The 12,430-nt window shown below is 37.5% G+C and overlaps 1 protein-coding gene across 2 annotated transcripts in view; it reads left to right on the top strand.

The window, feature by feature from the left end:
• Window positions 1-12,430, top strand: part of ME1 (malic enzyme 1) — a 192,792-nt gene that overhangs the window by 156,480 nt on the left and 23,882 nt on the right. For both annotated transcript variants that reach the window (XM_030859406.3, XM_060283299.2), the window contains exons 8-9: window positions 2,857-2,954; window positions 4,694-4,807. In XM_030859406.3, the coding sequence (XP_030715266.1) occupies window positions 2,857-2,954; window positions 4,694-4,807 (212 nt within the window). The remainder of the gene's footprint in view (window positions 1-2,856; window positions 2,955-4,693; window positions 4,808-12,430) is intronic.

Below are 12,430 nucleotides of genomic sequence, written 5' to 3'. Positions count from 1 at the left end.
CTTCGTTGCTGTGCGCAGGTTTTCTCTAGTTGCGGCGAGTGGGGGCTTCTCTTGTTGCGGAGCACGGGCTCTAGGCGCGCATGCTTCAGTAGTTGTGGCACGTGGGCTCTAGAGAGCAAGCTCAGTAGTTGTGGCACACGGGCTTAGTTGCTCCGCGGCATGTGGGATCTTCCTGGACCAGGGCTCGAACCCATGTCTCCTGCGTTGGCAGGTGGATTCTTAACCGCTGCATCACCAGGGAATCCCCATAAAATATACTTTTAAATATAAGGCTCTGATATCCAGTGTAGATAGAGACTTATTTTGCCTTATTTGGGGTAATATGTCTGAACTTAAAACATTTTGAGTTTTAGTGCAGAATGATGTAGCATAACCATATAAAAATATCACACATTATAGCTAGTATCTTTTGGAATATTTTATTCTGTCTATCCTTAAATGCCCAATTCTATTTAAAAATCAAAACAATAGTATAGACACAGTGATTGTTGATGATACTTCAACTTTGACTCTTCAGCTGGTTAAATCTTGGGGTGCTGGTAGAATCTGTAGAGACCCTTCAAGTTACAGAATCTCAGAGTTGGAAGGGAGCTTAGAGTCCCTTAAATCCAAACTTCTGGCCAATGTAGAGACAGTTTGAGATGCTATTTGTGAATAAGTGTTCATCTAGTGTCTGGATAGCTGTACCTCTCTAATTAAAATTCTCTTTTCATCTGTTTAACAACTCTAGTCAATCTATCTTGTTGTATGAAGCAAGTACCATTCTAAACCTGCCATGGTATCTTTCTTACGTAGATCAGCGCCTTATTTTTACACAGGCTTTCATCATAAATAATATATAGAAGAGTGACCTTTGTGTGATGTGTGACTTAATTGCAATTCATAATGTGTAGCATGGCGGCTCAAAATTGCAAGCATTTTATACTTGTGTTCCTAAATAAAAAACATGCAAGAGACACACAGCTCTTCAATAATTAATCATTTATTGTGATCTTATTTGTGACTACCAAATTCTATAAGAAAGAAGCAAACAACCAAAAAATTCAAAAGAACAAATCTACTGATGGTGCAATGTTTAATGCATCTTTGGTATTTGGCATACATAACGCTTCATCATTGTGTCACTCTTCAAACCTATTCTAATCTATGTTTTTTGGTTTATTTTTATTTTTTTAACTAAATGAGAGTGTTTAAAGTTTCACTAGGCTTTACTACCCAGCTGAGTGATCTAGGAATCATAGGTAGAATGTTACTTTAGAGGAGTAAATTGTAGATACAACAGGGAGGTACTGCAGGAAGCTTCAGAGTTACATTTCAGACGTGAACCATGAAGGAATTGAGCCATGTAATTATGTTCAAAGCAAAAGAACTGCTCTGTGATCTGTGAAAGCTTATATGGCAAAGCAATAAAATTAGAACTGGTGAAGTTTCTACTACCATGAGGCATGATGAGGAAAGCTCAGTTTTTATCCTAAATGATTTTTACATTAATTTTGTCCAGTGTCTTTGGGATTCACCAGTGATTTATCATAGGTAGGAAGCTGATTAAAGACTGCATCAACATCAGTTTTTCGTTGCTATTAACTGTTAATTTTTCCAGTTGAAAATTAAAACATTTAAATTTTCTAATAGCACTTAGTATTTTTTGATCTCATATAATACAGTGATTTTACAGCTGAGCAAACTGATAAACACAATGATTTCTCTAAATTCATTCAGCTAGTAAACAGGTTGAGCTGGAAATCCACCTAAGAATCCAAACCCCATGTTCTTTTTTATTTATTGACCTATTTATCTATCTATCTATTTATTTATTTTAAAATTGAAGTATAGTTGATTTACAATGTTGTGTTAACTACTGCTGTGCAGAAAAGTGATTCAGTTTGAATATATATACATTCTTTTTTAAAAATATTCTTTTCCATTATGGTTTATCATAGGATATTGAATACAGTTCTCTGTGCTATACAGAAGGACCTTGTTGTTTATCCATCCTATATATAAAAGCTTACCTCTGCTAAACCCAACCTCCCACTCCTAATTTATCCCTCCCCCTCCACCTTTCCCCCCTGGGAACCATAACTTTGTTTTCTACATCTGTGACTCTATTTCTGTTTTGTAAATAACTTCATTTGTATCATTTTTTTAGATTCCGTATATAAGTGATGTCATATGATATTTGTCTTTCTCTTTCTGACTTACTTCACTTAGTATGATAATCTCTGGTTGCATCCATGTTGCTGCAAATGGCATTATTTCATTCTTTTTGTGGCCGAGTAATATTCCATTGTATATACATATATACCACACCTTCTTTATCCATTCTTCTGTCAGTGGACATTTAGATTGTTTTTATATCTTGGCTATTGTGAATAGTGCTGCTAGGAACATAGGGGTGCATGAATCTTTTTGAATTATAGTTTTTTCTGGATATATGCCCAGGAGTGGGATTGCTGGATCCTATGGTAGCTCTATTTTTAGTTTTCTGAGGAACCTCCATACTGTTTTCCACAGTGGCTGCACCAACTTACATTCCCACCAACAGTGTAGGAGGGTTCCCTCTTCTCCACATCCTCTCCAGCAGGTTCTTAGTCACTGCATCACCAAATTCAGCCACAGAACCTTCTTTTTTGGAAAGTTTTCAACAGTCGTAAGTTGCTGTCTTAAAAGACAGATGTCAGTAGCCTGAGAATTTCACGTCAAATGCAAGCGTGGGGTCAGACAACCGCAGGTTCCTTTTCTGCACCAGTTACCCTGTTGTGTGATGATTTCAAGACATGAGTATCAGTTTGAGGCTTGGGATTCGGGATACAGCAGCGCCCATGTGAGGATTGCTCAGGGTGTTTCTTGTTGCAGGAACGGCATCTGTCGCAGTTGCTGGCATCCTTGCAGCCCTTCGAATAACCAAGAATAAGCTGTCTGATCAAACAGTACTATTCCAAGGAGCTGGAGAGGTACCTGCCTTATGTAGGGCTTACGTTCTCCTACACTAGTGAACATAACATTCATTCTAATTACTCATAAATTTGAAGTTTGAGGTAGTCTTTCAAATTTTTAGTTTATTGAAACTATAGGTTTTACTGAAAGATTCTTCAAATTAAGTATTGAGGCATATTAATTTTTCACAGGAGACTTTAGAGGCATAGAGATATTTTCACAGTTTTCAATTTGTAAGATTATCAGATGTTGCCGTGGGTTTTTGTTAGGCATATTTAAGGTGCCATGCAGGAACCAAAAAAGTTTCCAATGTATGACTAATTATATATAGAAACCTTTAAGTATTTAAGCTATTATAGCCGATGCTAACTTTTAGTATCCTCCAGTGTCACATACCAAAATTTTCTTAACTTGACTCACAATTCAGTGTGCACATTCATAACTATATAGAAGTTTCTTAGAAAAAATATTTTGAATTGAAGATTCATCATGCAGTATAACCATTCACACGAAAAAGAACTAAAACATTTAAAATTGTTGGAAAGAGTTGGCAGGAATACAAAATAATGCTGTTTCCTGTTCTCTTTTTCTATGGGTTAATCATTTGAAAGAAGAAAATTAGACTCGTTATAATAATTCACCCCCAAAATAGAAATTAAAATGTCAATTTAGTTTGAGCTTCTTGTGAGAAAACTGCCAAAATCTTTTTAGAATTATAGAATGTAATAAATGGGGAAATGCTTCGTGGCTATACATATTTTAAGAAGCCTTAAATTTTCAAATTTAATATGATTATGAATAAATGTATTACACTGGAAGAAACTGTGTATACTGTCTTGGGTTTGATTTTACTTGTTCTTAAAGCAAAATACATGAAGCTAAAACTTACAAGATACAAACATGTGAAAGAATTCAGGGTGTAAGTCACAAATTTATTTTCATATCAGAATAAAAATCAAGGTTAAATTACAGCTCATTAAAATTTGATTTTTTTAAATTTCTGTGAATTGTTACATGCTGTACTTAATTTTAGTAAACTTCTTTAAATTTCCAAAGGGTTTTGTTGAATGCCACAGGCCAGTTCTTGGTACTCAGCAGGAGAGAGGTATTCATGGTTGGATGATTCAAAACTGGCCCTTGTTTGTCCCTGAAAAGGTTTTGGAAATTTCACAGATCATCTCCAAATTTATCATATACCAAAGGAGTTGTTTCCTTTAATCTTGCAAGAAATCTCACAGTACTTTCTTTGTCCAAATTAAGAGAGTAAATAAATGCTCGGGAACACATATTTTAAGTGTTCCATTTTATTGCCTAATTGGTCAAGTTCTCATCCAAATGACCAGGCTTCATTCTTCCAATTCAGTTAGCAGAGCTTGAACTGAACAATAAGCAATACAGTCTCATAAGCAAGGTTGAGCAGTTCATTATTTTAAATTCAATATTTTCTTATTAGAGGAAATCTTAATTGTATGAACAGGGTTAAAGATGCTGACAACCAAGGATATCACTGGTTTATCTGTGGCTCAGTATAAAGCAGCATAATAGTGATTGTGTTGTAATAAAAAGAGTAAATAATTGTCATTTAGCAGAACCCAAATGTGACAAAAATACTTCACTCCCAGTACAAGTGAAGAATATAGCTCTTTCGGTCAACAGAGCCATTTTGTACTTCCTTGTTCACAGTGACGAAATGAGGTAAAATGTAAGTCTTGATAAGGGGTTATGTGGAACAACATGAAACATTTTTGTTTTTAAGGCTGCCTTAGGGATTGCACACTTGATTGTTATGGCCATGGAGAAAGAAGGTTTACCAAAGGAGAAAGCCATGAAGAAGATATGGTTGGTGGACTCGAAAGGATTAATAGTTAAGGTAAGAATTTGTCATTTTTAACCAGATACAGTATTTTAATCAGTACCCCATTCTGGACGCCCATCTCAAAGACAACTACTGTTTCCACCTACCTCACCTCCAACACTGTGTTAAAAGAGTGGCCATTGCACACGAATGACCATGTCATACAATAATGCGGGTACTCTTCTGAATAAAGAAGAAAACTATGGCTCGGCTATCGTATCCGTCTGTGATGTGAGTAGGCTTTTTACAGCTCCATCGGTTGTCTGCCCGCGTGAATTTGTTTAGTTTCCAAGTGAGGTGGTTTGAGACTGATACGGGTGAAACACTTCAGTCCAGCTCCTTTCACTAAGGGCTGCCTGTCAAATTGCACACTGGCTGGAAAGAAAGAAGGAAAAAAATGAAACAGCTCTTTTACCAGCTACTTTCTCTTAACCAGAGTCTTGAGAGTTTTCATGGTAATTCCTGAGAAGAACTTTAATAAATGGGCTGTTTCAGTGTTAACTTCCTTGAGGTTGTCTCCCAGCTTTAATAGAGACAATAGTATCCACGTTATAGGGTTATTGTGAGAAGCTAAATAAGAGTAGGAAGGTGACCATGACCCAGTTATAAGGCGTTATTATTACTGCTGCCAGATGTGCACATCACTCACCCTTCCTTAAGCTGCCAGAGAAAATATACTTGTAAATCCCCCTTCCACATGAAGGAGAATTTTTTTTTTTTTTTTTTTTTTTTTTTTGCGGTACGCGGGCCTCTCACTGCTGCGGCGTCTCCCGTTGCGGAGCACAGGCTCCGGACGCGCAGGCTCAGCGGCCATGGCTCACGGGCCCAGCCGCTCCGCGGCATGTGGGATCTTCCCGGACCGGGGCACGAACCCGTGTCCCCTGCATCGGCAGGCGGACTCTCAACCACTGCGCCACCGGGGAAGCCCTAAGGTGAATTTTTTAAAAAATCAGTGGTAAGCAATGTATCCAGGAATTTAATAGAGAAACAAATGTGAATGTGCGCTGACTTTCTGGAAAGCTATTTTATGTGTATCCAAGAGTCTTTGAAAGTTCATGCTTCTGATCCAACAGTTTCCATTCTAAGGATCTTCACCATAGCGATAGAGACGTGTACAGTGTTTTATGTGTGAGGGTGTTATCACAGCACTATTTACATTAGTGAAATGTTTCATCATACAGTAATTATAATAGTGATATGTTATACTTACCTAAATAAAGGATAATTGTGACATGAATTGGGGAATAGCCCCTGTAATATACAGACTTAAAGTTATTTTCAAAGAACTATAAATAACCTTAAAGGATTCCTAATATAATGTTAGGTGAAAATAGGAAAACACTATATTATATGTAACTATTTTGCTTTAAAAATTGAGTTGTATATGAAAGAGAAAGAAATGCATCAAATACATATTACTTTAAAACTTACTTTTAGTGCCTTTCTCCATATTCCAGGTTCTCCTTAATCATTGTGTTTCTTTAAAGCTAGAAGAATGTTCATTTTTAAAAAGATATAGATCAAGAAATTTTGCTTTAAATGAAGAAAAAGTATATGCATAACTGTTTGTAGAACATGAGTATCTATAAAGCTGTGAAACAAAACAGAAAGTACCTTTATAACATCTCCTGGGACCAAATAATAATAATTTTATTAATTTCATTAACAATAAATAATAACAGTGTAATTGTTTATAGTATATAAGAAATAAAGTTTGTTGGCTTAAAAATTCCTATTGCTTTAAAGAATCAGCATAACTATAAAAAATTGTACACTGTGGCCTCATGACGTATACTGTCATGAAATAAGAACATTTACTGAGTGAAATCATCTGTGGCTCAGGCATTATACTTGTGGGGACACAGTAAGGCCCTTGATCTCAGGAGGCTCCCAGCCTAGTGGGAAAAACTCAAACAAGCCAAGAGTTACAACTCCACGTGACAATGTTACAGAAATATGTCCTTGGTGCCAGGGGTGCACAGGACATGGTGCTTCCACCACACTAAAGGGAAGAACAGGGAGGCTGAGGACGGTTCCAAGACAAGGTGTCTTTCCAGCTGAGTTTGAAAGGAAGAGTTGGGAGCTGATCTCGAGTCTCCATAGACATCTTAAACTTCTTATATGCAAAACTGAGATAAGGGAAGTTGAATGGCAAGTTCACTCTGAGATCTTGATTGAAGCTACGGATCATGTCTTCTACCTCTCTATCTTCAAAGCCCTACCGGTGTCTAGTAATTGACAATAAATATGTTGTTAATAAATGAGTTAATGAATGAGTGCCTTCCGGGCAGAAGAACAGCATTTGCAAAAGAAAATGTTTTGCGAGAAGAGACATTTAGGGATTAGGTTTGAAAGGACTCAAGTGATGACAGGTGATGAAGGCTCTTCTAAATCCTGAACGTGAGCAGTTTTCAGCCTCTTGTCACTCTGATGGCCTTGTGGAGGATGGACTGAAATGAGGTGCAGCTAAGAAACTAGTTACAAAGCTGTCGCAGTAATACAGATCAAAGTTAATTAAGGCCTGAAATAAAGCAGTGACTAAGAGGGTCGGTGAAAGATGTTTGATTCAGTAGATGTTTAGGATACAGGATTGGCGTACTTAGTAACCGATTAAATACGGAAGGAGAAGTAGAGCAGAGGAAGGAATCTAGCAGGACTCCTTGGGTGTATAGGTAAGTGATGTGGCCATTAATGTTACAAAAAAAAAAAGGAATAAAGAATAGGCCAGTTTAAGGGAAAGGTAATGAGATCAGTTTCGGACATAGCAAGTTTAAGGTGCCCGTGGAGACCTCAGATAGAGGTGTCCCTTTGGCAGTTGGAGAGACAAGACTGACGCTCGGGAAAAGGACCTGAGCTCCAGAGGTGGAGATTTGAGGATCATCATATGTATATAGTGGGAGCCATGGAAAACGCTGTACAAACTGTGCTGTACTTAGGGATGCAATACATGCGAGAATCAGAAAAGGTGAAAGCCCACGACGGTGGTTTTCTTTCATGATTTCTCATGACATTTCAATGGGAAATCTTCAAAAAAATACATAGATTTTAGCATCTCAAGTACTTTTAACTAGATTAACTGAACTGAGACTCCAAATTCCATGGATTACAATACTTGGAAGGACATGTATTACAGCATGACTAGTATTTGGAATAACTGTGAAATTGTTGCCTAGACCTAATCAGTCACTCTTACTTCATGTCTTTTACTTGCCAAAATAAAGAGCTGCATATGTTCTGCTTGCCAAGATAAATAAAGTTATGTTTTAAAAGATTCTTATATATTTAATAGTTTTTGTGCTATTTAATGTAAGAGAAACTTCAATTCACCACTTTTTCTTTCATGTTTTTAAACCGTCAAAATTATAATGTTGATTTTTGTGGCAGAACTAATAAATCTTAGAGTAACTACTAAACTGGTATAATCTTGCTTTCAGTTTTGCATGATTTTTTGGTGCTTGTTATCCTTTATTCTTAGTATTTTTTACAACCTCTCTTGAAAACCAATAATAATCATTTTATTAATTTCATTAACTTACATACAGTTGTTTATAATAGGTAAAAAATATCTTAAAGTTCTAAATAAAATTTTTTATTAGTCGAACTCCTTCAGTCTTTAAACCCATAAAACCCAAACTATAAAGTAACACTGTGAGGTTAGCGCATTTATGGAGTTATGTAATCATCAGGCTAGATAATTAGTATTCTAATGTGTTGTCTGTTTTCAGTTTTTGTTTTCAACTCCACATCTATAGTATTTTCTATCACTTACCTCATATCCATATGTACTATAATTATCAATATCTTAAATAATTCATCAGTATCAGTAAGGTTGATTGAAATGGATTATTTGGTCACTGATAATACTCAGATATCTTAGTTTAGTGTCTTACAGCAAGAAACAGTTGACATACTATTTAGCCCACTAAGATTAGTACGTTTTAATATAAACAAACTAATACTTGGTTTAAAAGAAATCCTTCCAAACTAAAAATTAGAGGGAGAATAAATACAGTAAAGAAAGGATAAAAAGGAGCGCTCCCAGCGTGACTAGTATTTGCATTTCACAATGTTAATTTGGAGCATTTTTAGGGAGGACAAGAAGCCACAAAACAAAAACCAATCCAGACTTAATCTTTTTCTTAAATAAATATATCTTGGCTTCCACTAATAAACCAAGTGAATGTTAATGCAGGAAACTCCAAAATAAAATGTAGGGTATTAATAGGTATCATGAAGGATAGACTTCATCTAACACAGAATAGGACTATAGTATTTTATTTTATTTTTATTTTATTTTGTTCTGTTTGGCACAGTTCTGTTTTCAATTATTTAAAAAAGTTTTTTGCTTTACAGTTATAGTTAAATGTGTGGTTCCTGTAAGAAAGAGATAGTAACTAAAAGTATTTTATATGTTGCAAGGGTAGTTGTTTCCTTCCTGAGAGTTTAATCTTTAGGTCTAGGGCTTGAAACTCCATGCTGTATGGAAAAAGTTTTCCTTTCCCCTGTGATGTTATCAGAATTTTAGCCAGTGATACTGTCACCACCTTGAATGATGGTTAATACATTGCATACACTGTGGTTTAAAAAAAAAAAATTCTGATTCCTAAGGAACTTTGAAGCTTGGTGAAAAGTATCTGGCTTGCTTTTTTTTCCTCCCTCTTTTCCATTTCTTATTGAGCATATGATCACTATATATGTAGGTACTAAAAAGCGCAGAGGCGGAAGTTATATACACGAGTCTTTCAGACAGTCAGAAAATTATGGACATGGACTTTTAGCAAATACAAAATTAAATACTGATGGAGTTAACCACCTGTTATCTTCCGTTATGACCACTCTGCACCCCTTTGTTATGCTCTAACGTGGAAAACACTTTTGTCACATCGTTCATCTTCTTTTAGTCTGTCCTTGAGATGACGAAACTGAGCTCTGAGCTCTTCAGCAAGCACACACACTCGCGCTGCGAGTGAAACGTTATTGACTGACAGGTTCTGTCTTCAGATAAAGAGGGGCCAGATTCAACTCTGATAACCTATCGACATGACAACAAAAACAGGCCAGTAAAATGGGGCAGATTGTCCAAGGAGGCACGGATTCCAGAGTTCTTCTGGTACCTGTGTGTAGGGAGGAATGCATAGTTATCAGTGGCAGTGCACAGTTATTTTTTATTTATTTATTTTTTTTGCGGTACGTGGGCCTCTCACTGTTGTGGCCTCTCCCGCTGCGGAGCCCAGGCTCCGGACGCGCAGGCTCAGTGGCCATGGCTCACGGGCCCAGCCGCTCCGCGGCATGTGTGATCTTCCCGGACCAGGGCACGAACCGTGTCCCCTGCATCGGCAGGCGGACTCTCAACCACTGTGCCACCAGGGAAGCCCCCACAATTAATTTTTTGTACCTCTCCTGGGTCATGAAATGCTACCTCAAAATCCTGACAGTCTTTGCCACCTTCCTCCCTACCCCCAGCAGAGCAAATGTTGCTTTTGAGAAAGGTAGTAGTTCAGTATGGTTGTATCTCCTGTACTAAGAATCAGCACAAAACAAGGGGTGGCGGGGGGGAAACCAAAGAAATAATAATATTCAAAAGAAACTCCCAGCTATTTGTAGTACATTTGGTGTAATTAGAGACTCTTAAAAAAAGAAACACCATAGAATTTGGGGTTTCTGAGATAAAAAGTGCCCACATGCACGTTGCCAAATGAAGGTACAGTTTCAGCAAGGGATCCTGAATAGGGAGACTGAACTGATAAGAAATCTATATCCACATTCAGCTGAAGTGATGGGCGTAAAGAAGGTAGATTCCAAATTGGATTTTGAAAGGAGGAGAAAATTGAGCCATTGGCACAGAAAATAGAAGTCCAAAGGTAAAAGACATTGGCCTGAGTATTACAGATCTAGAGAATGTCACATTGCAATAGTTTTAAATCTAAACCAGATCATCACATCAACTTTGAAAATGGTATAGAAAATACTTGGGAGACCTTTATTTTTGTCTTTTGATTCTTCTGTTTTTGGCAAGTAGAGCCCTTGAGCGATGCTGGTTTGCATGATTTCTGGCCTTCTTTCAGTACTTATTCTCCCTTCGTTCCTAAGTCACCACCAAGAATTAAGCCTTTGGGGCTGAGGCTATAGGTAATTTATGTTTCTTGCTAGATGGATGTCTCTGGCCAAGTTCTGGCTTTAGTGGCTAGGAGCTGCCAGTGCTGTTACTATGATTAATAAAGTAAGATGTTCATGATAAAAGCATGCATCTTTTCATATAACGTTTATCTACCTTCTTGATGATTTGCTGCTCGTTCCAGGAACCTTAGGTGGTTTAAACACGTTAAATACTTTTCATTATATCTCGGGTTGCCAGCCAGAAGAGCACGACTAGAAATCTGTGCTTTTGCATTATTCTGGAGCTTTCCTCCTTTAGAACTCATCATTTCATACTTTTTTGAAAACAGATCACATACCTTTTAAAAATGCTTCTGGTAGAGATCTGATAAATCCTTTAGTGCAGTGATTCTGAAAACTGGCTAATCACTTGAATCATCTGAGAAGCGTTTTAAAAATACAGATTCCAGGGCCTCGTCCTGGATTTGAATGAAAATATCTGGCAGCAGCGCTCAGGAATCTATTTTTCCTCAGGTGAGTCTGGCACTCAGTTGGCTTTGGAAAGTCCAAATCAGGTTTTTTTGTTTTTTTTTTTGTTGCGGTACGCGGGCCTCTCAACTGTTGTGGCCTCTCCCGCTGCGGAGCCCAGGCTCCGGACACGCAGGCTCAGCGGCCATGGCTCACGGGCCCAGCCGCTCCGCGGCATGTGGGATCTTCCCGGACCGGGGCACGAACCCGTGTCCCCTGCATCGGCAGGCGCACTCTCAGCCACTGCGCCACCAGGGAAGCCCCAGGTTCATTTTTATTACACTGTCTTCATCACCAATCCAAACCGTTTTCTAGGTGGAGAAGCCAACATCTGTAGAAGTATCAAAGGACTTGCCCAAGGTTATGAGTGAATGGAAGGGCCTAAGGTCTTCTCCACACTGATCCTGAGTCCCACGTTCAATCCCCAACACATGTAGATGGCATTTATTGTGGCTAATTGGGGAGCTTTTCTTTCATTTTTTTGTATATCATTGAAGGTTTTCAGAAGTAACATAAATGTATTTGCTGTTCGCTATTAGAATGTATTCTGCTACTAGTCATTTATTCGTGTCCCTAAGCCAACAAAATTTATCACAATTTATATCAATTTATCTTGACCATGATCGACAGTTGTGAGGACAACATTGTAAAATACATTTTTAAATGTTTAATTTCCTGTTTGGGATAGTCTGGAACAGTAAGCTCAGGAAAATATTTTGAATTATTGAACTAAGAAAATGACGATTATGTCTCTCCCACCTTCAGATTATTCAACATCTTTTAAATTCATTTCACATTATGGATTTGTAGGTCCACATTCAATATGAACAGACTAGACCCTCTTCTCTCATTTACATGCTACTTGTAGCAGCTGTTCAATTCATATTATGCAAGGTTGAATTTGGTTATTTCAGCTGCTAGTAAAACTTTTCTAAGACTTTTACTCTCATGCTAGTTTCATTTATTTAATATATTTATTTATTTATTTTTGGCTGCGTTGGGTCTTCGTTGCTG

This window comes from Globicephala melas, chromosome 14 (genome assembly GCF_963455315.2).
Source record: "Globicephala melas chromosome 14, mGloMel1.2, whole genome shotgun sequence".
Classification (NCBI taxonomy): Eukaryota; Metazoa; Chordata; class Mammalia; order Artiodactyla; family Delphinidae; genus Globicephala; species Globicephala melas.
This window is presented reverse-complemented; position numbering and strand designations above follow the sequence as displayed.